The sequence below is a fragment of the Ambystoma mexicanum genome, chromosome 1p (genome assembly GCF_040938575.1).
Source record: "Ambystoma mexicanum isolate Mex_15411 chromosome 1p, UKY_AmexF1_1, whole genome shotgun sequence".
Lineage (NCBI taxonomy): Eukaryota > Metazoa > Chordata > Amphibia > Caudata > Ambystomatidae > Ambystoma > Ambystoma mexicanum.
The window spans coordinates 1,000,225,829-1,000,253,328 of record NC_090921.1 but is presented as its reverse complement, the minus strand read 5'-3'; the positions used below and the strand labels follow the sequence as shown (position 1 = coordinate 1,000,253,328).

The 27,500-nt window shown below is 47.4% G+C and overlaps 1 protein-coding gene across 4 annotated transcripts in view; it reads right to left on the bottom strand.

The window, feature by feature from the left end:
- Window positions 1-27,500, bottom strand: part of VAC14 (VAC14 component of PIKFYVE complex) — a 1,997,670-nt gene that overhangs the window by 1,861,702 nt on the left and 108,468 nt on the right. For all 4 annotated transcript variants that reach the window (XM_069654807.1, XM_069654798.1, XM_069654816.1 and 1 more), the window contains exon 3: window positions 23,055-23,205. In XM_069654807.1, the coding sequence (XP_069510908.1) occupies window positions 23,055-23,205 (151 nt within the window). The remainder of the gene's footprint in view (window positions 1-23,054; window positions 23,206-27,500) is intronic.

Here is a 27,500-nt window from a genome sequence, read left to right as displayed (position 1 = left end):
GGTCTGTAATCTGAGATTCCGTCTTAATTCATGCTTTTTTTCACTGATATTGATGTCAAAGGCATTTTTTTGCCTGGGCACTTCACGTGGCTTAGAACCAAAAACAGTGTTGAAATCAACCAAGAAAGCCACCAAATTCGCTGGTCAAAAAACTGCCTCAAAATCCTGCTGAGAGCACCCCAAAGTTACAGATCAAAGCAAAATAGTTACTTCATCTCAGACGGTTACCTCCAGAGTTATTTGAGACATCGGCTGTTTTTAACGGATAAAGGGGGAGAAATTAATTTGACAGCCACCTTCGATTCTGCCAATAAAAGTAAATGATTGCTGGCCGAGCACTTAAGCACATTGTACCTGGAGCAGTTCTCAAAGAGAGAGTCAGTAGCAAACACAATCTTTGGGTGATTTTGAACCGCCCAGACTCCAGGTAAAATGAAATGGATTATCTCCCTCGATATTGCCATTAAACTGACAAAAACGACAAGTTTCCATGCGCTTAAGCCACACCTGGCCTTGGGGTAAAGACTCTTTAAAATACTGCCAAGAAGAATTTAGGGGATCCCCATTTACTTCCCACACGTACAGTTTAAGTGACCCGCTGAATCACTAATCGATAGCCATCTATTAAGGGCAGACGATAAACCGCTCAAAAGTTGTCTACTTAGATGCACAATATACATGAATAAAAAGAATATAGTCAATGTTGGCTTTCTCAATGCCCCATTTAATTTCAACAACTTGCATATATGGGAATTCGATGGGCCAACTATGCAGGGATAAATCCGTATCGTTCCTCACTGTCATTAGTAGACCTCCATACTGTCTCCCTAAAATGCCCTTATTACCGTGATTTAGTGTGGTAGTAAAACCATTAAGGGGCGTTCCCTTAGCCAGGTCTCTTGCAACACAACTATATAAAAAGTACCTAAATCTAAAAGCTTTTCATTAAACAAATGGGCATAACCATGGGGTGCTCCAAAATAATATGCTCATGGGCTCAGGTCTAAAGACACTGGGGGGGTTAGTTGCCCATTAGACACGCCAGGCTGCAAAGCAGAAACCAACCGGTACCAATCATTTATGTCTGTTTTAGGCATATTGGTGCCATTTACATAGAAGACCGTTCTTCCATTAGCATCTACAAAGTCACAGTGTATTTTTCAAGGTAATTAATCTTTGTTCGTCGCTTCAGAAGGAATGTTAGAAACTTTATTACTAGTCCTTACATTCACAGTTGGGTCCAACTCCTCCCAGGGTCGGACTAGCCCCATCGACCAATCGGCCCATGGCTGTGCCGAAATGATGTGCAGTCCCTGGGGGCCAGTTTCTGGCCACGCCTGGGCCGGTGTCTGTTACGATCATCACAAGACATTCCATCTCGGTGTCCTCAGTCATTTGACAAAATCCTTGTGCCTAAAAGCTTCTGTACAGTACAGTGTCGAAATGTTTTTCCATAGCACATCAAGTGGCCATTGACTTCATTGTGCCACAATGAAAGCTTTGCATACAGTGAACAATTTAAACTGTTTAATAACCGGTACTTGGCCAACTAAAGACTGCAAAACGCATAGTGTGGTTTCCCTATTTGCATCCAGGCTGGGAGCCAGAGTCTGCCCGGGTTGCTTGATGTACAAGTGACGTTGCACGTAGTGTGTTGCTGTTTTACCCATACTCAACTCCGATTAAGCGCATCAGAGCTAGCAGTCAGACTCTGGACCACCAGCCAGCTCCATGAGTGGTCCTCTGAGCCGAGAGCACACGAACATCCAGTGCGGACTGCCATTCGTGCTCCGAGGCTCAGCTCCAATGGAGATCGCATTCAAAGTCATGCGCCACACCTGCATTGCATGCTACCTTGGGTGGGGGGACAGTAAGATACTTATGTTTTACTTTAATATATTTTGTATGATTCCAACATACACACAGCACGATTATACTTAAACAGCACTTCCCAATGGCAGCCTCCAAAATGCCTGGGGCTGCCTCCTAACGACGTGCTGTGTAGAGTGCTAAAGAAAGAAAATGCTCACGTTGAACGAGACTTTCCCTGAAACAAAACACGGGTCTTGCCTTGCATCCTCTCCAGCCCCTGTGATCCCTCGTTTTCCAATTTGCAGCTTGCGAGGCCTCTGGGCTGTCATGAATAGGGATCACACAGGTGCTGGAGAGGACCTTTGCAAGGCGAGCTGTGTTTTATTTTCATGAAAAGATGCTCAAATTTGAACATGAGCTTTTTGTTTTTTCGTTGGACTCCATTCACATTAGGTGATCGGCGGCCGCAAGACAAACAGCCAGGCTCGTTGCTTTGTAATATTCCCCTCCGCCAAGCAGATCCATGTAACCATTTTACCCAGCTCCAGCAAGTGCCTCTACTGATAAAAACTTTGCTCTTGCAGTACAGCACACTTTGCAAAAATCTCCAACAGCATGTGCTAGCACCCGGGGTATAGCTTGGGCTGCTCTGCTCTGGCTGGGGAAAAGGCTGGTGCATGGTCTCATTGTCCCAGAGTACTGTGGACTGCCGGACACAACTGTCTAGAAGCCAGTGCCCAGTAATGGAGGTGACAACGGAGGAAAAATGGAGGTGCCTGGATAAGTGGGCAGGGTCCTCCTCCCTCCCACCTGGTTAAGGGGGAGGTTCTGTGGCAAGCACGCCAAACCTAAGGAAAAGCCAGCTAAGGGCGACAAAGGAAGGAGGCGTGCCGTGCGGCATATATGCCGGGTGGGCGTCCTACTGCAGAGCAGCCAGCCCCAAGCAGACAGACGCCCGCCCCACCAGAGGACTTGGTTTTTGTTTTTCGTAGGAGTATCCGGAGTAGCTAGCCCAGCAGAGCAGAGCCAAGCAGAGAACACAGCTGGCATCATCCGGAAGATGGAGGTGTCAGGGAGACCTGCGGTGCGTGTGCCTGTGTGCTCGTGGGCCGCCGCGTTGGTGTCATAGGAGCTAAGGAGGTGGAGCAGCGCAGTGTGGTGGAGGACCAGAGGTGGAGCTGGTGTCAGGAGTGGCGTCAAAAGGAGGTGTGACCCGGTAGCAGTCAACGCAGTCCCTGTGCAAACATCCAAGATCAGCATCGGTTGAAACAGTAGGTCCGCGTTGAAAGAAAAGGTCGGAGCCACTTCATCACACAGCCGGAGCCGTCGCAAACATTGTGAGGTAGGCGGAACACAACCCGCGGGCCAGTTGGGTGCAAAAACAATAGTTGCTTGCCGCGTTGGGTCGGGAGAACGAACAGGCATTGTTAAGCAGTGAAAGGAGTCCGTGCAACTAGGGGTGAGAGTGTTTGGAAGGCACGAGGCGGTTATAAACATCCGGGCCGCACGGAGTGAAAACTTCGATTGTATAAAAACCTTTGTGTAAATACAGCCGGGCCGTGCAGGGTGAAATCGTGCCGCATTGAGAGATGAGAGTGGTGAGAACATAGTGAAAAGCACCCGGATCTTTAGTGCGAAGGAGAAGTTTTTGAAAGGGCATTGTTAACATTGGAGAAGCGTGTGTAGCCAGATCACTGAGTTATTTTGCCCTAAAGGAATACAATTTTGTGTACATGGCGCAGGGGCAAAGGACAGCCTTAAGTACATTTAAGAAGCAAGTTACAAACACCTGAAGGCTGCTGCATGTTAGCAACACCTGTGCACAAGCACTGCAAAGTGAAGTCAACTACAGAAAGGAAACCTGCGACAAGGGAGATGGCTACACAAGCACAGGGGGGCAAGGGCTTTGCTTCCCGGATAAAGACTTGGAAGCCTTCTCAGCTATGGCACGGATGGCAGCGGCCAAGCATGGACCAAGCTGGTTGAACTTGGTTAAATCACACCTTGGTGATGATGCAGCTGGGCCAAGTCAGAGGGCTGATTCACCTCTGATGTTTCTGAACTTGTCTGCCGATGAGGCCATACGTGAGATCCAGGCCATAGATGAAGAGGAAGAAGAGGATGGAGAGGACGGGCAGAGCAAAGAGGAGGAACCAGCAACCAGAAAAAGAGGAAGCTGGCAGCAAAGGCAATGGCCAGCAAACCGCAGATAGAGGCTGCTAAAAGACGCAAATCAGCTGGGGCTAGAGGAAGGGGGAGAGTGCAGGAGCCTGTGTCCTTAACGGCGCCCTTACCTGCTGAGGCTCCAAGGAACAGTGGCAGTGCTCCTGTGGCCAACTCGGCGGTGGTAGCAGCAGAGGGACCCACATCCTTGGAGCAGGTGAAAGGTATGTTCATACAACGTATGCAAATATGGGGGAATGGTGGCAATGAGCAATTGTTAAGTGGTAATGGGAATGCATTTAATCAGATGGGACGGAATGGGCAGTTTGTCCACCATCCGTGGGAGAACCTGGGGTTGTGGGCCTTGGGGGCAGAGCTGATCCCTTGGGGCACGGTGCAGGCCTCATCAGTAGGTGTAATTTCCGGCATCTGGCGGTATGACTCAGTTTCAACAGGTCTTTGCAACACCGGCAGGCATGCAAGGGTTTGGGCAGCCTTGGGGGGATAAGGGGCGTCTTCCCCACGGGAAATCCCCGTTGGAAGCAGTCTTGGGGGACAGTCGGTGCCAACACCAGCAGCAAGTCAAACGCAGGGTGTACTGGGGGAAGATGTCACACAATATGGGAGAGCAATGCCAGGTTTTGCCCCCCATCACGGGCAGCAGGGAACTCATTGGTGTGGCATGTGGTGAAAAACGTGGCCGCTGTCTCTCGTTTGCAGTGGGAGAAATTTTGGGGGAACTGCCCAGAAGCAAGCACGACGATGACCCCATTCAAGGCACAGTGGTGGGGCATGATTGGGGGGGATCTGAGTTCTTTAATACACACTGCGCTGGTGTCTGGCACAGCAAGAAGGTACAAGGGGTGCTGGGAGTGGTTCTTGACCTTCTAGGATGAAGTGTTGACGGAGGGGCAAAGGGAGTTGCCAGTGCGCGCCTTTGTGGGATGGGGCTGGCGATCTGGGAAAACGAGGCCATGGATGGCTTATCATTTGGCGGCAATAGTGCATTATTTCAAACTAGGGGGCAAGGCTGACCCCACCAAGGAGCATTACATTGTGATGGCGATGAGGGGTTGGGCCAAGCAAGCTGAGAGCAAGCCAGATGCAAGGTGGCCCATTGATATTGTGAAACTGCACAGTTTAATTGAAATACTGCAGGTGGTTGGATTTTGTTCACGGCAGCCTTCGTATTGGCTTTCTTTGGGGCCTTTAGAGTAAGTGAGCTGGTGCCAGAGAATAGGGATGGTAGGGGCTCCGGGTTTCTGAGATTTGAAGATGTACAGTTGACCGAAGGACGGGTATGCATCTATCTTAGAAGGTCCAAAACAGATCAGAAGGGGAGAGGGAGGATGGTTACACTCCATAACATCCAGGGGAGCATTGTGTGCCCAGTAACGGGCTTGGCAAAATACCTCCAGCTTAGGCAGCCGGCGTGCGTTGGGGCTCCTCTTTTGTTACACAGGGACAGGAAAGCCTTGAGCCTTTTTCAGTTCAGGAGGGTCATGGACATGGCATTCGAGAAGATGGGGGTAACGGAAGGGGTGTTTGGGACTCATTCCTTCAGGATATGGGCAACCACATCAGCGGCTGAGGTAGGCCTGGGTCTGGAAGCAATCAGGAGAATAGGGGGATGGAAATCTGGGTGTTTCAGGAGGTACATCAGGCCCGATAAAATGTAGTGTTAACAGCTTCCTTCTCATCTCCTAACTAGCAGCGACACAGAGGAGGAGACGGTCCGTCTGGGTAGTAGGGCATTCATTTGTGTCGAGGGCCGGGGTGAGCTGGACGTCCGAGAGAGAGGAACTGACCGCCGGCGAGTACCGGATTTGTTGGATCGGTTTGCCTGGAATGTGATGGGCTCAGCTGCATGGGCATGTCAACAAATTGCTGGGTAAGCAGCAAAGGCCGGATGTGCTGATTATTCACTTAAAGTGGGACGACTCGACAAGCCTGGGGAGGGAGGAGGGTAGTTAATGAGGGAGAGTATGTTTTCATTACAAGAGGTGTCCTTGCAGCTGGGAGAAATTGATATTTTGTGGTCGGAGATCATTCCAAGGCAGGAATGGAGGGGCGCCGAGAGTCACTCAGCGGTGGAGAAGTCAAAAAGAAAATTCAATGGGACAAAGGCAAAATTTAGAAGGGGCAGAGGTTTCACCCAGATCAGGCACGGCTTGATTAATTTGAAATCGGTGGAGTATTACTTGAAGGATAGAGTGCATTTGTCGGCATCTGGGATGATCCGTTTTATTGGAATGTTTGCACAAAGCTCCTGGAATTGTAAAGTTGGAAAGGGGGCAGCAGCGGTGGGCTGTAACCCTGCTTTGGCGTGGCAGCTTTCTCAGGACCAGAGGCTCTTGGGGGCCTAAGCGGCGGGGCGTCTGGTGGCAGAAATTAGGGCTTAGCTTCGCCTGGAAAAACGGCTCTCCCCCAGCCCAGGAACATGAAGGGTTAGGGGAGTTGTGCCTACTGTGGACTTTGTTCAGAAAAAGGGGAAGCAGGTTTTTGGACACGGAGCAGTTGCTGCACCTTCGGAACTATTTTCACACACTGGTGGTGTTTGCATTGTTTTGAATTTATTCTGTTGTGAAAATAAATCTGCAGCCTTTTTACGCCAAAAAGAAGACATGTCTCATTCTGCACCTTACTGTGAGGGAAAGGGAAGGGAAGGGGCAAAGAGAATGAGCAAAAGTGATGGTACAAATATGGACAAATGCCCAGGTTATTCTAGCGTGCATTCTGACTGCAGCTTCAGTCCGGTAACAGCAGCAAACCCAGAGGAGTTCTTACCCTCGGCACACCAAACTGGACTGGGGTGACTGGTACCGGACTTGCACACAGCAGGTATGGAGAGCATGGGGTCAGAGGGGGATGTGCTAAACGATTCTTCTGAAGTTTGACACTAAACCTAAAAGTGTGACTAGTCTGTTCGTTCAGTACCCCTTCCCTGGTATGGTACTTCTGTTTTTTCCTTCCAAAGTGCACTTGTGCAACCAGCTAAGGCAACGTTTTGTGTAGGATACATCAAAGGACTGACATTTACAACTGGCGAATTTCACCACTGTCCGTGTTAGGTGAGGTCAATGCAATGCAGAGGCCCACAGCGGGAGTAAATGTAAAGATTAGAATGCCTGAATCATTACTTGACATTCACCACAGAGGAACGTGCCACCCTGAGAGACAGTTCATTTCAGAAAGTAATTTCAAAATTCAACACTCCGCTACAAATGCAATAAATATTTCTGGCTACAGGGTAAGCACTTAATGAAGGGTAGTGATGCGGGCAAGTGGGTCTCCCTGCCAGGTCATTTTAGTTTACCAATTCCATCTCCCTCCCATTTTTTTTATTTAAAGGGGGTGGGGAGCCTATCTGTGCTTAAGTGTGCTCACAAGATTCAAAATGTGCGCAATGGGCACTAAGTACATGGGCAACCTTACATTGGTAATAACATGAAACAATTTCCAGTTTTGGCCGTACATACCAAGGAATCGGTATGCAGTGTCAATGTTGTTGGAGAGAAAATACCACTGGCTTTAAAATCATATACATGAATGAACTGCATGCAATACAGTAATTTTGGGCAGTATCAGCGATCCACAAGGAGTTCTTTGAGGGTTCAGATTGACAAATGTAAACTAGAAAGCTAAAACGGTAGCACAGCAGGTTGAGTAACACTGGCCGAGATGTTATATGTTCAGTTCTACCTGGAAATTCTTGGGCATTTGGTTGTGAGTGTGCTGCTTTCCCTATTTTGCCGATCTCTGAAGCCTGAAAGTAGATGCACGCAGGCTTAACATGCTTGCCCCAGACCTGCAGATAAACGTAACTGGTCTGCTGTTAAATCTCAGTTACCAGTTTAAATGGTATCCACTACAGAATAATTGCTAATTTTACTATAGCCAATATGATAGATCAGTGGGTTGAGCGCTCGCTGTTGCAGATGTGCGTGTGATCTGCAGGTTCGAATCCCAGCAAGGCCATCTCAGCCTTTCATCCTTCGGAGGTCGATAAAGGAGTACCAACGTGAGTTGGGTGATATTGTATGCATATTTGTTCTATAAAAAAGAGCTTAAGTTCTATACAGTAACATATCATTTGTCCTTGGACGTCTGCTTGCATTCACAGTAATTTGACAACATGATCTATACACACAGATATTAATGATACATATGGTGATCCATTCTTGTATGAAATGTATATCACAGTGAATCATAACCATATTTTTCGTAGTGTACTTCGGAACAATGCAATTTGATGCCACTTCCTGTTTTGTCAAGGGGTGAAAGGTCATGGTCGCTCCCCGGGATGTCACTTTTAGGTGGGGTCAATGAAATCACTTTCGGTGATGCCAGAGGTCAAGAATCGCGAGGGGTGGGCCACTTTTTAAGGCGAGGAGTTGGCCACCTTTTCTTGGGTGTCTGGGCCTATTTCTTGTCCCAGTCCGACCCCGACTCCTCCCAGAGATCGTAACCCCAGCTGAGAAGGAAAGGAACTATCAATTTTAGAGTTTGCAAAACGATCGCAGATGTCTTATACAAGCGGGTAGAATCGCATACGCGGTCACCCAGAAATGTCATCAAAGCTATGTCACTGGAGGTTATCGATCTTAAACTGGGTATCAATTTAAATAGGGCAAGAACGGTTGTCCGATTTAATGTCACAGGCTCTTCAGAACTCTCCAGTATGAGACGAAAGGACAGATTCCTATCATGGCAAGAGTAGACAAAGTAGAAGAACTACCGACTAGTGGTTTTTAATTGCTTGGTCTCTTTGTGGAAAAAACAGCTTCACCATGTCGTTTTCATTTCTGTTCCAGAGTCAGAAAGACTGGTGATATTTTTCGGGACACAGTGTCATATTGTTATAGTCCCCTGTACCTTTAAGGCGCACCCCTGTTGTTCCTGTTACAGTTGAAATAAAGATAGATGTGTTTCCTTATCCCTCCGGCTCCGCGTCCTTCTTGTGTGTCTGCCAGCCCAGTCCGGGCTACATCTGGCGACGAGGATCTCTCCCCGTGAGCCGGATTCCTCCTTTGTGGGTGATGCCACCACGCGTCCTCCAGGTTATGCGGCCGGTGATCCCACCGGGCCGTTTCCTCCTCCTCCGCAGTGCTGCCTGGTGCTCCAGTGACGGCAAGTCCCGCCGCGTCTCACCTTTCCGGTGATGGGCCCAGGCCCACACGATATCCTGCTCCGGGTGTAGTCCGCCCCACCCACTACCCTGTGAAGAGTTTCTGGAGGGCTACGCGAAGCGCCAAAGGTGCAGCGGCCCTGCATGCCGACCGAACGCCTGTGGCGCAGGAGAGCGCTTGTGGTGGCATCGGGCAGAGCCCCTCCCACAGTGCCCGCCAGCTGCAACAAAACCGGGCCATCAACGCTCCCACTGGAGCATGAGCTCACAGTCTGAGCAGCTGCGAATACCACGTGGCACAGGAGAGTGCTTGCGGCGGCATCGGGCAGTGCTCCTCCCACAGCGCCAGCCTGCAGCAACAAAACCAAGCCATCAACGCTCCCGCTGGAGCAGGAGCACACAGACGGTGGCAGCTGCGTCAAAGGAGAGCGACCTCACTCCCGCTAGTGTCTCACATGCTTACAAAGGCACATTCTCCACTCACCTGCAGAGCCAAAAAGGCCCGCCAGGAGCAGGCCCTTCAGACGTTTCTCCTCCTTATTTGGCATAAACTCACTACATGTGCCCATAGATACACTGGGGGCCTCCTGGACACGCCCTCAGTGCATTTCTGGATCCCCTTTTTCTTGATTCTGGCTTCTCCTGCGTGCCACGTCAGAGCGGTGCCCTGGGACATTTGCTCACCGTCACCGCCGGACCCACAGCTAGTGAGGAGGGCCATTGCACACGGTGTGCAGTCAAAGGGTCGAATGAAAAAGGGTCGAATACAATACGTTCGACTCAAAAGGATCGAAAAAAAAAAAGGATTGAATGCCTTTTTTTAAATGTATTTTTTTTGGGGCTTTGTATAGGGAAAAATTCTGGTTTTTGGGCAAAAGACGGGTGGTTGGGGGGGACACCCCAAAAAAAAATAATAATAATAAATAAATGCATTCGATTTTTTTGGTTTTCGGTCCTTTTGATTCGAAACAATTCTATTTCGAATCTTTTCATTCGACCCCTTCACCTACAACCAGTGCATACCCCACAGTCATTGCAAAGGGCTCCAACTGCCAACATGGGCGAACCAGCCTCACCACCCCCCGCTCGCAGCATGAAATCCGTACAGCTGCGTATGCCCCTTCCATTTTCTATGACGTCACAAGCAAACAAAGGTCCTTGGTGGACCAAATGGATGGAGGATTTCTACCACTTCGTCAGAAGGTCGGGGGAAGGTGACTCACTTCACCTACAGGATGTTTTTCTCAATCTGGTTGGCGGGGGGTGAAAAACATTCTCAAAACCATCCCAACGGCCGGCCAACCTGATTTTGCCTCCCTGATTGCCGCACTCGACAGGCTTCTTATCATCAAGCCCAACAGAGACTATGAGAGATACCTATTCAAATCAATGGACGCTGAAGCCACAGGAGACTGTTGACAAGTACATAACCCGCTTGAGGGTCAAAGGGGCTCACTGCCAGTTTTATGCTTTCTCGCTGGACGAGGCTATATGCCTGTGCATCATAGAGGGCTGCCTATCACACACGTTTAAGAAACAACTACTGAAAAAGCCCCTCACGATCCCAGAAGTCACTGAGTCTTTGAAAGAGTAGATGCCCAGGCTGCTTCAATGGCTGGCACACTGGCACTAAAGCACAACACGACTGAGCTCATTGCTGCAGTTCAACAGCCAGTCCCACAGCAGGGAGAGAGGTGGGCATTACTCCATATAGACAAACCAACATGCAACCTCCCAGACAACAGAGACAGTGCCATCGATGCAGCATGGCGTTCCCCAATTCAGGTTCCTGTCCTGCGCTGTCACAAAGATGTGCCAACTGTGGGAGAGAGGGCCATTTTCAATCAGTCTGCAGGGAGGGGAGGCCGTTTCCTACCCTGAGAGCCCAGGTGCCCCCTAGGATGCCGTACCGACCACCACCAACTCAATATTTTCAACAGAGGTTTTACCAGCCCAATCAACGGTGATATGTCCGTGCCGTTGATGAATACCACTATCCAGACTATCCACAAGCCTATGGGTACCACGAATAGCCGTCTCATCTGGCAGACTAGTACAACGATCCCCTTGAAGGGTACCAAGAGGAGGAAAGTCAGTACACGACCATGCCCAACCCAGGCGCCTCATATTATGACCTGGCAGCACAGGATGAATACGTCAACCTCATCCAAGACAGCGAGGAGGCAAAGGAAACTCTGCGGATCCCAGTCAAGATGGGTAACTGTGTTTCACTTTCTGGTAGACTCTGGCGCCACTGTGAACATTATGGAGGAGCAGGAGTACCTGAAAATCCCCGATAAACCAGTGCTAGAGAGATGACTCACTCCAGAATCTTCCAGTGAGGCACGGCCAAACCCCTGCAAACCATTGGCCTTTTCAAACGCCGGCTCCTCCTCAAAGGACGGCAGACCGACAACCATACACGTCATCCGATGTCCCACAAAAGGACGATGCCGGCTCGGCTAGTACACAGCCTCGTGCCTGGGGCTCATTGACATCCACGTTGGTGCCGACGACGTGATAACATCAGCTGCAGTGAATCAGAGGCGCGAAGACACAGTGAAAGCCGTCACGACCGGCAAAACCCAAGGCCTCATCACCAAATGTGACATTTTAGACAACTTCCCTCAACTGTGTACGGGCTTGGGAAGACTAAAGGGTCCACTGATCAGGCTCCACATAGACCCATCTGTGAGACCGGTCCCACAACACCCCAGGAGGGTTGGATTCCATCTTCAAGAGGCTGCCTCCAGAGAGCTCAACCAGCTACTTTCTGATGGCATAGAGCGCGCCACGGGGCCCACGCTGTGGGTCTCACCCCTGGTCATCGTGCCCAACGAGGGCGGTAGGCTGCGCATGTGTGTTGACATGAGGATGGCGAACACCGCTATCCAGAGGGAGAGACACCCGGGCCGCTGCATTGAGGACATGATCGTGCAACTCAACAATGCCCAAATGTTCTCCAAACTTGACTTGATACAGGGGTACCAGTAACTGGAGCTGCATCCTGACTCAAGAGTGATAACATTCGCCACCCATGAAGGGCTGTTCCGATATAGGAGGTTAAATTTCGGAATCTCCTCAGCTGCTGAGATTTTGCAGGAGGCGTGAGACAGATCATCAGGCCTATCCGTGGGACATTGAATTACAGCGATGACATTCTCATCTTCGGAGCATCCAAAGAGGCGCACGACGCAGCACTCCTTGCCACTTGCACACCGGTCCAGGACGCAGGCCTTACTGAACCGACACTGGTCAATGTTGAGTGTAAGTCCAAGTTAAAGTTCTTTGGGCACATATTCTCTGGGGAGGGGATGATGCCCGACCCGGAGAAGGTCGACACGATTACCAAACTAAAAGAGCCGCAGCAAGTGGCCCATGTGCGGTCCTTTCTGGGAATGGCCAGATACTGTGCGAAATGCATCCCCCACTACGCCTCGATCACCGAACCGCTCAGGAAGCTGCCACAGAAGGAGGCCGTGTTCGAGTGGTCCCCCGCATGCCAACAGGCGTTCGAGTCCATCAAGAAGGCACTGACGGAGGCCCATCTCCTTGCATATTTTGACCCCCCCTGGCACACGGAAATAACAGCCTGGGTGCCATCCTGGCACAAACGAGCGGAGCCGACATTAACCCCAGACACACAGTGGCGTATGCTAGCAGGGCCCTGTCCACGCCAGAATCTGCCTACTCGCAGGACAAGGAGAGCTTGGCCGCCGTTTGGGCCTGCGAGCATTTCCACAATTTTATCATCGGCAAAAAGTTCACCTTGATCACTGATCATCAGGCGCTGTTATCCCTGGCAACACCCACACCAAAATGCCCCCAAAGATCAAGCGGTGGGGCATCAGACTGCAGGAGTACGACTACGACATAGTGCACAGGCCTGGGGGGGGACCTGAACCAAGTGGACTACCTCTCCCACCATCCTGCGGGCCCTCAGGTCACCCACGGGGTGACGTGGCATACATCGACTATGTGGCTGCCAGTTCGCTCCCACCTGTGCTGTCCCTTGACACGGTTGCGGCCGCGTCAGCTGCTGACCCAACAACCTCCCTTGCCATCAACCTGACGAACACAAGCAAATGGTAGGACTAGCGACGGGCGATTTTGGATCACCCTGGGGTGTCCAAGGAGGAAATGGAGACTGGCAAGGGTGCAGTCTGAGCTGGCTGTAAAGGACCATTATATACTTCTGAGAGGGTGCCGCAATGGCATTCCCATCGCTCTCATGGCGGACGTCGTCCGAACTGCTCATGAAGGGCACCGAGGGGCCGAAAACACCAAAAGACAATTTGGATGCCATGTCTGGTTCCCCTTCCTGGGCTCGTTGGTCGATGAATGGATCAAGAATTGCCTAGCCTGCCAGTACACGGCACCGGCAGAACCCCTCGTGCCCCTTCAACCCACGCAAATTCCATAGCAACAGTAGGAGAGAGTTGCAGTCGACTTCTATGGACCATTGGAGTCCCCCCCTCCTCCTCATCATTGATGAGTACTCTTGCTTCCCCATCGTCAAGAGAATCGCTACCACAGCGTTTCCTCAGGTAGCAGCCACCCTGGATGAGGTACTCAGTGAATGGGGCATCCCAGGGGTGATCAAGTCAGATAATGGCCCGCCTGTCAACGGCCATGAATACGAGGCGTTGGCCAGACACCTGGGATTCAAACACCTGAAGATAATACCGGTGGCCACAAGCGAACAGCATGGCAGAACGCTTCATGGCGTCGATAAAGAAAACAATTCAAAGGGCCTGTATAGAGGCCACCAATCCTCATCAGGCCCTGTGCCGGCTCCAACAGGACTACCGTAATACTCTGCACAATGCCACCAACAAGACCCCAGCCGAGTTGATGGTCCGATAAGATGTGCACACGCGCATTGTGAGGGACTCCTTGACCCCGGGGGGGGGGGGGTGGAGCTGAGGTAGCCCACAGAGATGCAGAGGTGAAGGCAAGAACGAAGGAAGAGTCTGACGCAAGGCGTCGAGCGGTACCCAAGGACTTCCAGATTGGTGACAAAGTCCTTGTCCAGCAGCCTATGATCAGGAAGACAGACTCTCGCTTTGCTCCAAAGCCCATGAGTGTCACGGCCGTCAAAGGGACGATGGTGATGGCCCAGAATGAAGATAAGGCAGCCACGAGAAATAGCTCCCTATTCAAACATTTAGTCATGAGAGAAGACTGAGTCTCCTCCGCCGGAGCCAGACCTGGTTTCTCGGGAACCACGGGACAACCTATGGGACCCAGATCAAGGAGGAACTCTGTTTGATCCTTTGGAAGAAAGACTCTGGGGAGCGACAAGCCAGACCCCTGCGAGTGATGCGGAAGCTGCTACGCTGGGTCGAAGAATGTTGACCCGGATGTTTTGTTTGAACATTCATCCGGGGGTGGTGTTATAGTCCCCTGTACCTTTAAGGCGCACCCTTGTTGGCTAGAGGGGTGTGTCTGGGATTCAATGGAATATATTGACATATTGAGCAACAAGGCAATGTCTTCGGAGAGCACTTCATTCTCATGGATAGCTTCTAAATCATCTCAGCGTTCAATGTCCCGAGTACCAACAACTGCTTTTTTTGCTGCTTTTTCTTGGATTTTTTAGCACCTTTCTTTCATTGCCGAGCACCCCTGCCCTTTGACAGAAAGAGATGCTGCATAATCCACTAAGGACCAAGGTAGCTTTCACATTTTTAAATTATTTTTCCCGTGGGTTAGATTTAGTTTTTGTTAGCACTCGTCCCTTTTTTCTTTGATAGAAGATGGCACAGTTCTTATGCTCAGTGGTCTGGCCTTGTGTGAGTGGGTTTGATTCCACCTCCCTTGACTGTGGAGTACTTAAAGTTAGAACTGGATCTTGCTCTGTTACCGACGTAAAGGGCAGCTGAGAATCATCCACTATGATGATGCATTCTTCTCCCCTTTCACCTATGTTCCGTTTGTAACATCCATTAGTGTCAATAATTTGGCTACATTCCACTGTGGTTGTGAGCTGTTGTCCCTGGGGGGCGCGCCTCGTAACACTTGGATTGCAAAGCCTTAGACCTTCTAGGGGGTAGGAATGGAACAATTTACAGAAATGATGGGCTCCGGTTTCCCCCAAGATATAACTTTCCATGAAAGAGGGTTCAACGTTCAATGTATTTAATCGAGCTTTTGGTTCCATTTGGCAGTCCTTTACATTTTCATATAACTGCACTAAAGAATTTAGAACAAAGTTAAAGGCGTCCAAGGAGGAGGGGCCCAAAGAGGCCTGATGGGTCGATCCATCTATTAAATGTGGAGAGAAAAGTGCGGTTAATGGAGGATGTGAAAATAAGCTCTCGCCCCAGGTCGCACATTGAACATCAATGTCTTGGGGGACAAAGTCAGGGGGACCTTTGATGATTCCATTGGCTTGTTTTCTAGGGCGTTGCGCAGCACTTCATCCGGAATAACGTGCACAGCGCTTAAGTAATTGTTTGATGAAAAGTAAAGCGCAGAGGTACAGCATTTAGAGTTCAATGAAGCCCCCGTCTCTATTCCAGAAGCCTCCCCCTCCACCCTGTCAAGTTTCCCCACATCCACGGGAATAGGCAACTGGACTGGAGAGCGGCCCCCCAAGAGATTGAGCAAGTTCTTGGTCTTTTTTGGAAGAGAATACCGTAATTTTGCAATCGCCCGGCCCTTACAAGCAATCCACCAGTGGGGAGTGCTGATGGTATCCGGGCCCGGGTTTCACCGGGCTTCCTTATTTAAAAGGAATAAGAGCAGCCAGGTGTCACAAAGGAAGTGCACGTTCGATTCTCTCTGTGCGCTCTGTATTTGCATATTCGCACAGTGGTTGACCGATTTGCTCCTTCGTCCATACTGTGGGCAGAATTTGCCATTAAATAATCTGTTTCACACAAGCGTTCTAATAAAATGAACGCTATCCCAGTAATACTTCGATGAAACTTTCAAAGGCCTCGCGCTGTAGTTCAGCGTTTTCAAAATTCTCCACTTCGACTTTGGAGGATCAGACAGCACAAACTGCCTCCAGACTCACTGTGGACTGCAGCAAACTGCACTTGCGCACAGCGCTCCCACGGGGTCTGCGAAGACAAACAGCAACCAGCAGCAAAGAAACACTGCAAGGCAGGTCAGGAAGCGTGTGCAGTAGCCTGCACTTGTGCTGCACTTCTGTGGCGCTCTGTGCCTTCTTTGGGGTGGGGGGGGGGTGTTGTACTAATTTCTACTCTTTCTACTCCCCTTCTGATGGGTTCTGTGGAGACCAACAGCAAAGAAACACTGGGAAGCAGTTAAGGAAACCTGTACACTAGACTGCACTTGCGCTGCACTTCTGTTAGAATTATCCACATACCACTTATCTGTATTAGCTTTGACGTGGGCAGGGACTGGAAGTCCTGACCCACCAGTGTAGTTGAATGAAGATAGAGGGCATGCCCCAAGAATTTCACAGGGTGAACTGCTTCTATAGCACATGGTGCAAGAGCTCTACGAGGACTCCAAACCTGCATGGACAGTGCCTCGCCGTTCAGTGGCTCCGATGCTCGGCTGTTACCTACTATACAATATAATTAATAGAATACAATACTGCTTTAATGGCATGACTAAGAACACGAGTACTGCCAAAGCTAGATAACGCATTTCAATAGCTATACAGGTGTAAGCCTATATGGTCTATATAGTCACGCGCCGTTTGGCTGTATGCAACTGGTCTTTTGGGTGCCTTGCTGCAGGTAACTCTGGTGCTTTTTCTGCTGTCTTACAGTTCTCACCCAATAGGATTTGTCTCTTTTGTCCATCGTCTAGATATGGGAAGTCTCTGATTGGGGTCGTAAGTTCTCTAAAGTAGCAACGTCAGATGCCTTCATATTTGGTGCAGTGGATAAGGAAGTCTGTTTAATGTTCAATACGGTCCATATCACCTGGTGTACATATTGTGTCGTCGTCCATTTTCCAGGTCTGTCTAGGTCACTCATCCTTTATTTTGTCATTAGGTGCCTATGTACAGTATTTGTAACTGTCCGTTGATAGATTGGGAGGTTGGTTTAGTAGTTAACATTTTATCTTGCTTTCTTTTACTGAGTGGGATTCCTAGTGCGTCATATATTGTTCTTCACCTTCTTTTGTTCTGAATTCTAGAGGTTTTTTTTGTGCATTATCTGTATCAACGTTTGTTGGTGTATAACGGTTTCATGGCTTGCCTTTGGGTGTTATGTCCCCACAGCACTTTCCAAGATGTGGATAAAAACATTTTGCGTTTCCTTTTTATTTGTATCATTAGTGGGCATCTTCCTAGGTCTGCCCAACATCCATCATCAGATCCACTTCTGCTAACTTTGAGTATCTGTTTACAGGATAATAAATGCATGCTTTCAAGAGATGAATTACACCATTTGATAGTGTCTTGATTTTGGGTATTTTGGGTTTGTCCTGTTGAAAAATGACCATTGGATATTATGGTAGATTTGTGATCAATTTATTAGTAAAAAGCAAGCAATAGAACAAACAACAAACCAATGACAGTGCGAGACTTCAACGCAAGTGAGACCTCCCTACATGCACTGTTCTCTTATAACCAAAGGAGCACATGCATTTCAATGGAAGGGGAGGCCCAGACAGGGCAAGGAACACTACTGAAAAAATGTTACAAGCAGGGAACAAAGCTTGACTATACAAGACTTTGATACCAGCTCTGGCATAGTGGTTGCTATAGACATTTATTCAAAAAGAAAAAGGGAAAACCTAACTTTCCCTACTTCTATTAGGGTTTCCCTTCCTCAACTAAAATCCTAATTGGTCTTTCAGAATGTCTTTGTAAACTCTGTCCCTTACACTGTTTCATCTTTTTTGCAGATTCAACGACCAAGGGGAATTACTCCCTTCCTCTGGCCTCTTGATTAGACTGTCCTCATTCCTTTAGATGTAGCACTACCAGGGGAATGATTCTCTTCTCCTGGTATCTTGATTTCACAGTCACTTTACCCTCAGCAATACTCAGGTGGAATGACTCCCTTTCCCCTGAAGATCCTTGTTTCACTGTTTTCCTTATTTCTCAATAGTTCATGTACAAGTATGGTTCTCGAGCCAGGTTTCCCCAATAAAGCCCATTCCGTTTTCTTGTTTGCCAAGTACAGCAACAAGGGAGATGGTCGCTCTCTCTTGCCTTTTCAGATTGTGGGTCCCAGGGCCAGGTTTCCTCATCTCTAGACTTGGTTTACTCACCTGCCAAGTACTACCACAAAGAAGATGGCTTATGCTTCACTTCTCTTGTGGGTGCTGGTCTCTCTATTACTTGGCTCTGGCAGACTTGGTTACTCTCCTGCCAGGTACTGCCACGAAGATGATTACTTATAGTTCTCCCGTGTTGGGTGTGGGGGCCAGACCGTACTTCTCTCGTTAGATCTTTAAGGTTCTTTACCCCAGGGGTTCCCTTCTTGCCCCTGCTCTGTGGGTCTTGCTCTATTAACTTCTTTGAGTCTTCCCCAACTTCGTTGTGCCTTACCCTACCATCCTGTAAACCTAGGTACCTTTAGGGTTTCTGCTGGTGTGCTCCGGTCGGTCTATGGCTCTTCCTGCTCTAGTCTTGTGGTTTCCTTCACCTTCTGAAGTACTGGGGCAGCTCCGCAATCTCTGGTCCCTCCCCGGCGGTGAGTCTGTACTGGACCGCATGGTTCAGCTTCTCTGTGGTTCTGCACCTCGGCTCGGTCAGCTTCCAGGTTGGTCCTTCCACGCCGGACCGTGTGTGGACGTCTCCACCTTCTCACAAGCATCCCAGTCAGGAAAACCCTTCTTGCTTCCACACCGAACCACTTCCTCACTAGCGGCTCCTCAAGGGAGGGCTTGACAAACTCCCTCGTCCATCTTGTTTTTATGTAGGTGCTTGTAGGGGTCCTTAGTGTAGAACTCAAATGCTCACACCTACTTCTGGTAGTGATCGTCATAGTTCTGCACCTCCTCCTCATCCCAGTCTTCGTGAAGTCAGTCATAATAACTGCTATCGCCCAACCCGTGATCCCGCGGTAACGCAAATAAAGTTGGGCAGTATCCTACTCTGGAGACCGCCCAACTCGTGATGAGACCCAATGTGACTAAAAACTGTTTGCTAATAATTCTCAGTTGTACCTTGTTAAAATTCTAGAACAGAGGTCTGCAACTAGTGGCAGACCAAAACAGATGTTTGGGGCTACAGCTTCCAAGATGTCTCAACATTGACTATGCTGACTAGGACTGATGGGAAGTGTAGTCCAAAACATTTGGAGAGCCAAAGGTTGTAGGTCCCTGCTCTAGAAGTATTTGCAGACCTTGTTAAAGGTGGTGATAAAACTGAAATCAACACACTGCATCCAACTTCCCATTATCCTTATCAGAAGGGACTGAAGAAGCAGTGACTGGATTCAATGATAACCTTCCTGCTACTATTGCAATAATGGATTCTGCCGATAGTTGTTCCCTATGACAGATGTCCTTTAATTGGTATTTTATACCTCTGTCAGAACGTTCTCTCAACTTTGCATGCATATTCTAGGAACAAAAGTCAGAGTCCAGATATGGCATGCAGGATCCTGTATACTGCCAAAAAGAAACTTCCAGTTTGATTGCAATACTTAATCTTTAAGCTGCTTTGTTCAATATATGAATACAATGAGCTGTTCGATTGAATGGGGTTCTATCATGTGGGGTCACAATCCTCCCGAGGATCATTGCTCCCGATACATTCCATCGGAGGGAACAAGGCATGCCCCTGCTCCATAGGTTGTGTTACCCCGACTTGTAGGTGAAGTACAATAAGTACAATCCTGGGAAAAAGTCCTCTTCTTCATGATAAACTCTTGTAAGATCAAGGAGGTAATTTTCAATTTTAATCTTGTAGACATTTGAAAAAGCTGGATATACTTTGGTTGGAGTCTCTGGGTAGTTCATGGTGAAACAGAAGGATCCCATAGTGAAGTTCTTCTCCAAACTTAGTTCAGTGAGGTTGGTAAAATTGATGTGGAATTCTCAGGAATTTAACCCCGGTTTCGGAAGTATGTGTTGCTCTTGGGAACTTCTCAGACAATGAAGTGATTAGAGTTATAAAGTGTCTGTTGTTTTGTTGGCACTCAATGTCAAAGTCCTAAATTCTCTAAGGGCTCTATGACTTATCCTTGGTCTTTGATGTTACTTTCGACACATACTTTCTGGGTGACGGTTCTTTCGCAAAGAATCCCTCAGCACTGAGGCCTTCACGGTGGAATCCTTCGACACAGTCTTTTAAAGCTCCAGGCTCAGACAAAAAGCCATCTAAGCTGCAAGCGTATGGAAGTTTCCTGCGTTAAAGAAACGGAGCTCCAGGCAGATCATGCAGACGTGATCCTTTCCAATGTTACCTTGACAACAGATGCAGGAGCAGAAGATATAGAAGATGAAAGAACATTTCTGGAAGGACGTGCGTTAGATTTAAAGATGGGTTAGCAACACCTTTACTTGGAGAGTCTCAGAGCCCTATGCACCGTCTTGCTTTTCTATTATTTCTCACCTTCTCGTGCAACCTGAACACCATTTTCCTTTTTCTTTCTGCCAAAGGTCTGGAAGTGAATCCTCAGCAATGTTCACAGCCATCCATGTCATGAGGCAGAAGACACTATAGGTGCACTTCATGTGGATCGCTTTGACCAACATGCAGCTCCCCTAATGAAAACTTACTGTACAAAAGGATTATTTTGAACTTGATTCGGGGTAAAATACCAAGCATGCAAATCTGTGAAATTTACTCCATGCTGGAGAACATGTTGGACACCATGCAATGATACCTGTAAGAAAGGGAGCGTTTATCTAGGCTTACCTTGTCAGACTGGAACCAGAAAAAGGCATGTCCAGAAAGCTGAGAAATGTTGAATTAGTGCCGACACAGTATGGCGTACTTTAGTTCATCAGTGGCAGGCAAGAGTTGTAGGTCTGGTAGTCGCAGTACAGGGAAGATTGGGTGCCATGGTGGTGGATAGGCAGCGGATTACTTGGCATCTCAAAATCTGTAAATATCTACCTGATCTAGGATTTGAGCAACTACAGCCTTCTATTATTCTGGTGATCAATGATCGTCCAGTGATCTTTCAGATGGTGCCTATAAATACAGGGTCTCGAGCATAAATACTAACATGTAAAATCATCTTTTAGTGTGCAGACCATTGTTTCAACTAATATCGAGAAAAGTGGTACTCTGTAATAGGACAGAAGTGAACAGGTCGCACTCCACTGCCAGTGTGACTTTCATAACCTCTCTGGACTCATCAGATAGATGCACACAGCAGGCATTGTGTAGTGGCGAGTTTCACTAATAACAAGAATGCGAGTCAAAGGGCGGTGAGAAAGTAAGGGGAGGGGCACCAATGATGTGGTTGGTTTTGCATTCTTCTACCTAAAGGAGTGCTGGGTTTCCACTTTCTTGTGAATGTCTAAACCAATTCTGTGTACCTTCTTGGCAGGAAAGTATCAACATTATTTAAGATGTTGTCAGCCCAGAATGTACCAGCATCTTGCGATTTATTGCTAGGCTCTGTGGAACATCACATATCTAGGCAATTAATCACAAGAAGCTGGTTCATTCTGGAAAGGAAACCTCTTAATGCTATAGAGTTCAGTGATGATGGGGGCAAACATGATTTTGGAGGGGAAGGGAAGTGAACATAATGCCTCAATATGTGGTGTGATTTGCCAACAGGTTGGTAGTCCCTCGCTGAATTAGCTTGGGCTTGAGGTTTTGGGTTAATCACAGCATAAGGGGTTACACAGTGGCTACTATTTACAAAGAACATGAATGCCCCTGCATAGCTTCGGAAGTTAAGAGGAATGGACTAATCCACAAAACATTAAGGTTCAGAGAGAAGAGCCGGTGTTAGGTTATATAGATTGCTCACAAAAATGTGACTAATAAATAATAAGACCACACGACTGGTTTGTAATTTAGGTCTATAATGGAAATGATATGGCTCACAATTAAGTCAGGGTGGGCACCAGAATGTGGAATGGTTTGATGGTGTGTACGCCGAATCCTAGGCCTCAAACAAAAATCACAGAATGTGCATCTTTCAGTTCATCTAAACAGCAGAAAAAGCCAAGAAGATAGGAAGGGATGGCTTTTGGCATCAGTATGTGTCAATGCAAAACTGAAATGACCCTCCTATTTCACAAGTGAGTGCTGCTACTTTATTATTAACCAAATTAAATTGATTTAAACATAATTTGCTAGTTGTCTTGCTTGTTACACAATGAAGCTTGACTCAATCTTTTCTCAGAGCTTCGATCTTAAAAACACCCTTTGGATGCACAAGGAATTGATGCATGCTTTGCATCCAAAGTAATCAAACTAACCTCCTTCTCATAAACGTATTATAAATAGACATTGGCCAGTATATTTGACTCTTGGCAAGTAAGAAATGGAATACTGTTTGTATAAAATGTAGGTGAATTGTTATGGCTGGCTAGTAGCCTGCATTATACAGATATTCAATTACCATTTTTCACATCTTTTGTAACCCTCCAACAATAATTATTTGGTAATTTTATAGACATTATTACATGATCACTTTCTGGAGCATGGCAACATATCCCGGGAGCGTAACCTTTAGAAATGTAGCCCCCAATCACAAAACAAAGACAAGTTCTGTAGAAGTCAGAACACCAAATATGACCTGTAAACAGAAATCACAAATTGATACTGAAAAACCAGTGGATTGGTGATACAACTACATTGAGGCCGTCAAGTACAAGCATCCATGCACTTGTTATTCATGTGAACACTTAACAAAAAGTGTCCGGTCCTCTCTGTAGACAAGTGGGGACAAACGACAGTATGCAGGAGAATGAATCCCTTTTTCACCCTACTTCAAGTTTTGGACAAATAAACATTGATAGTAAAAAGCAACTTGCATGCAAGTGAGTCTTTAATAGGACTTCCAGCGCCAAGACTTAAAATAACTCCTCTGCTTACCTTGCCCAGAGCAATAGAGCAAGCTGCCAAGCCGATGAGCCCTCCTTTCCGGCTGTGCGGATGCTGGGACAGCGCAAATTCCTGCGAGAGGATCTGAATCACATGCTTTATCTGCACTGCGTTGTTCTGAGCCACAAATTCTCTCACCAGCCTACACAGGGGCACACAAAGGAGGCGATCAACATGGGTAGGCTAGGCTTGTACACTTACAACATTAAATTCATCACATTGACCTTTTTACACTTCTCCCCTCGGAAGATGTCATCCTCTTCCCACTCTGTTATTACCCCCATATCAGACTTTCACCTCCTACGTGAATGCCCACCTACACCTCTCTTACTCGCTATTATCCCTATAGGACTTCTTTTTGATTTTCACACACACACACACACACTCTCTCCCATTCTTAGTTACCCTCTCTCGTTTCTCCTACTCTCTCTCTTCTGGTCCATGATCTGTACCATCCTGTTCGCTTATCTTTTTCTATCCTTCTAGTCCCTAGTACTTTAATCCACAAGCACACCTCTTGCTATGTATCTATTCACCTATCTGTGTCAGACTTCCCAAAAGCAGATCACCTAGGGTCATTTGTAGATGTAGCGGTCAGGAGTCATTATGGGAGGCTTGGAGTTTGAAGGGTTCTTTCCGTAACTAGATTTTCTCACTAAGAGATTGGGCCTCTCACAGCCCAAGATGGAGTAGGTGGTCCTACTTATTGATTGGCCCTCTGACTGGAGAAAGGAGACTTTCAACATCAACGAATGTTCTAAACTGCCTTTCAACATTTGAAGTCAAGGGGCAGGCCCCTTACTGAAATCCTCTGTCAAAGGAAACACCTAGAAGTTGTGAAAATAGACCTTGAGACCAAAGAAAGGAGTAGCCATAAAACAAGGGACATGATCCTGTCTACCGATGGGGTGCCGCTAAAATAATGGGTAGAAATCCAGTTTATAGTAATGAGAGATCTCTTCAGTGTTCAGTTTAAGAAAGAAAATTGTGTTTTTTCTTAAGATATTGTAAATCCATTTAGCTAAAATATTAAGTATTTAAAACAGACTGCTAATGTTTTTGATTAAAGCTGCTAGCTTTGTTGAAGAGCAGCAGGGCCATGGTATGGGAAGCGATATGAACGTTTGACTCACAAAAGAAAGAACTATTGCGCATAATCGGATTCAAACCACGGATGGCCAGAACTTGAAGGTAAGTTAAGCTTCTTCATTTAATACAGTAGGAGCGGGGGAGAGAGGCAGTCAGCATCCACAGTGACGCCATTGAGCAACCGTCATCCTCTAAACATTCAATGTCCAAACGGGTCTCGCACACAGGAGGACCTGTGTGAATGATTGATACTACAAATCACCTTTTTAATCATTCAATACAACTTTGAAGAAACAGTTCTTTAATATAATACATGATCTTTGTACTTCATAGGCAGACCCCTCAACACAGACCTTTGTTCTTCCTCTGGCTTGAGATCTCCATTCCGTTTCCACCTTGTCTTGTAAATTTCCAGTGCAGAGTCCCTATACGTGCTTCTTGTCACTAACTCGAACACTATTCTGTTCATTCACTCCTTGATCTTCCACTAGATCCTGCTGCACGCCTCCTACCTGGACAAACAGTAATCCTGTTTATATTCCACCTTCCCAATTTTCCAAATGTACACAACTTCTCTTGCACTCCTTCACCATTTTGGGACTAGACAATCTTGACAACCCATTCACTATTTGTCCAAGTAACTTGACTTTTACCCAATCATCTCCTTGTATGCCAACCATTCTTGCTCCGGTATGTCGCCGGCATATGTTTTCTGCAGACTCCATTTATCTTTTACTCTTACTTGCAAATCTCTCTGCATATCCTCATTCCATTTGTATGGTCTACCTTCATCTCTCACCCATCACGGACACAACCTGGTTCAGGGCAAGCTCCCACGTATTAGCTGGAAAGCAGTCACATTGGTTACACTGTGGGGTGTGGTACGGTAAGAAGCGATAAACTTCACCAACTCCCTCCTGAAGTTCCACCTATTCTGCACACATATCAGTACAAGCTCTTTCAATCTTCTGTTACATTTTTCAATTATCCCGTTAGATTGCAAAGAACATTTATGTGTGATGTTATATTCCCTTAAGAATTCCACCATTTCTTTTGATGGAAATTGCACTCCATTGTGCGACACCATTTTCTCCTGGGCGCCCTCATTATCAAATACCCTTTCTAAAAATATCATTACACTCATGGTATTCACCTCTCTTATATGTTATACAACTGGCCACTCAGAATAGTAATCCATTACACTCACCAAATACCTGCAAACTTCAGGTAACACCTGAAATGGTTCTGCTATGTCTATAGCAATTTTCTTCCATGCACCTACTGGGAAGTCAACCGGAGTCATAGGACTCATCCTTGTTCCTAGCAACGTGTCACTATTTTGACAAAGAATACACAACTGCACTACATTTTCTTTGTCCGAATCCATATTCGGACACCAAGTCAGCTTTTATTTTCCTTTTTGTAGCCGATATGCCTAAATGCCCCTCATGCGCAACTCTAATCAGTCTTGTTCTTAATTACCTAACATTCAGAATCACACAGATCATTTGTTCTACTCATTGGTAGCCTTGACAGGCAATCCGCCTGTACATTATCTATACCTAGTATGTATTCTCTCTTAAACGTGTACCCTTGTAGTTAAATCACCAAACTTTGCAATCTTGCGGAAAGATTCATACCTCAACCTGGCGCCACAACATGTATCAATGGCTTGTGGTCCGTTCTTAATCGTATATTCCATTCCCCACAAGAACATTCTGAAATGCATCATGGCCCAAGTACAGGCAACAGCCTCTTTTTTCTATCACGGAATAATACTTCCGGTCATTCCCTGTAAGAGTTCTGGATGCATACACCACTACCCGCAACTGACCCTTACCCTTTTGCGACAATGTTGACCCCAATCCATAACTGCTTGCATCCACTCCTAACACACATGCTTTCCCAAACTCAAAATTCAATTGGTAATGCCAATTTTATCTCCTCTTATTTCCTTAAACATTTTTTCAGAGGAGTGAGGGGGCAGGGGACACTGTTGCACAAAACCCAAGATGGAGGCTACATCCTAGAGCTCCAGCAGCCCTGCGCCGTTAGCAGCCCATATTTGCTTCCAAAACCAGTATATTTGCACATACACTGCTTCAGAGGATGCTGAATGCGCAGGCAGCATCCCAATCCAACGATCGGTTGGAAAAAGTGCCCCAGAAGCGAGCATCAGACAGCCATAGAAACATCGCTCCACAGACCCCAAAGAAGAAAAATTAAGAGAAGTGCACACAGATGACACAACCCGTTTTTACACCTGCACCATCGCTTTGCTTGATCACTCCAACGGGGTGTAGCGAGGTGCCTCGGGGGCCTTCTGCTGGACTCCCATAGCGCTCTGCAGTGCGCATTTAAAGTCAACATTGCATTGCTTGTCCTCAAGAAACACTGAGCTCTGGCAGCCGATATGACAGAGGACAACACGATAAAACAGTGCTCCATGAAATTATATGCCAAGACCACACCAAAGGTTTCTGACACATGGACGCTGCTACTGCACCTGCTGACCCCTCCTGTATGCAGGAGGGGTTCCGACAGTGCATAGCAAGCTAGATGACATCACAAGCACAATTGGTTCCATTAAGACACGCTTGGAGAAAACTGATCAAAGGCTGACAGAGGCTGAGACACGAGGGGGCACGGTCGAGGATGACGATTCTACTCTGAAGACTGAGGTGGCAACGCTATCAAAGCGGGTCCAAATGGTCACCAAGAACGGCAACAAACTAGAATCCCGGTCATGCCGCAATAACATTTGGATTATTGGTGTTCCCGAAAATAATGTGGAATCCTCGCTGGGTATTCGTCGTCAAGGACACTCTTCACTGGGCAATACCAAGCTCTCGCCGCAATTCTCAATAGAGCGCACCCATAAGTCCAAACCAATAGCACCACCTTGCCCAATAATAGCTTGAATCCTTAATTATCGAGACCGGGATGGCATCCTTCGAGCTGCCCGAGAGCATGGGGATCCCTTGTTGTGTTCAAGCAAGCTGCATATTTACTCAGACTTCTCGGTGGCCGTGCAGCAGGAGAGGAAATCGTTCTTGGCAGCAAAGAAGAGACTACGTGATAAAGGCTTGAAATATGCTACACTATACCCTGCAAAGCTGCAAATTGAATGGAACAGCAAGGTCTATTTTTTCACGTTAACAGAGGAAGCAATGAAGTTCCTCAATGAGAACTTCCCTGGGTCATAACTTCAATATCCTATTGCCCGAAGGTCGATCGAGGGTTTACCCTCTCTCTCATATGCTACTCCCAGACAGGTGACTTCTGCTTAGATATTACGCTGAAGGGAGGGTTGGGCAGATGGGACAGGTCTCTGTGTATGCTCTAACA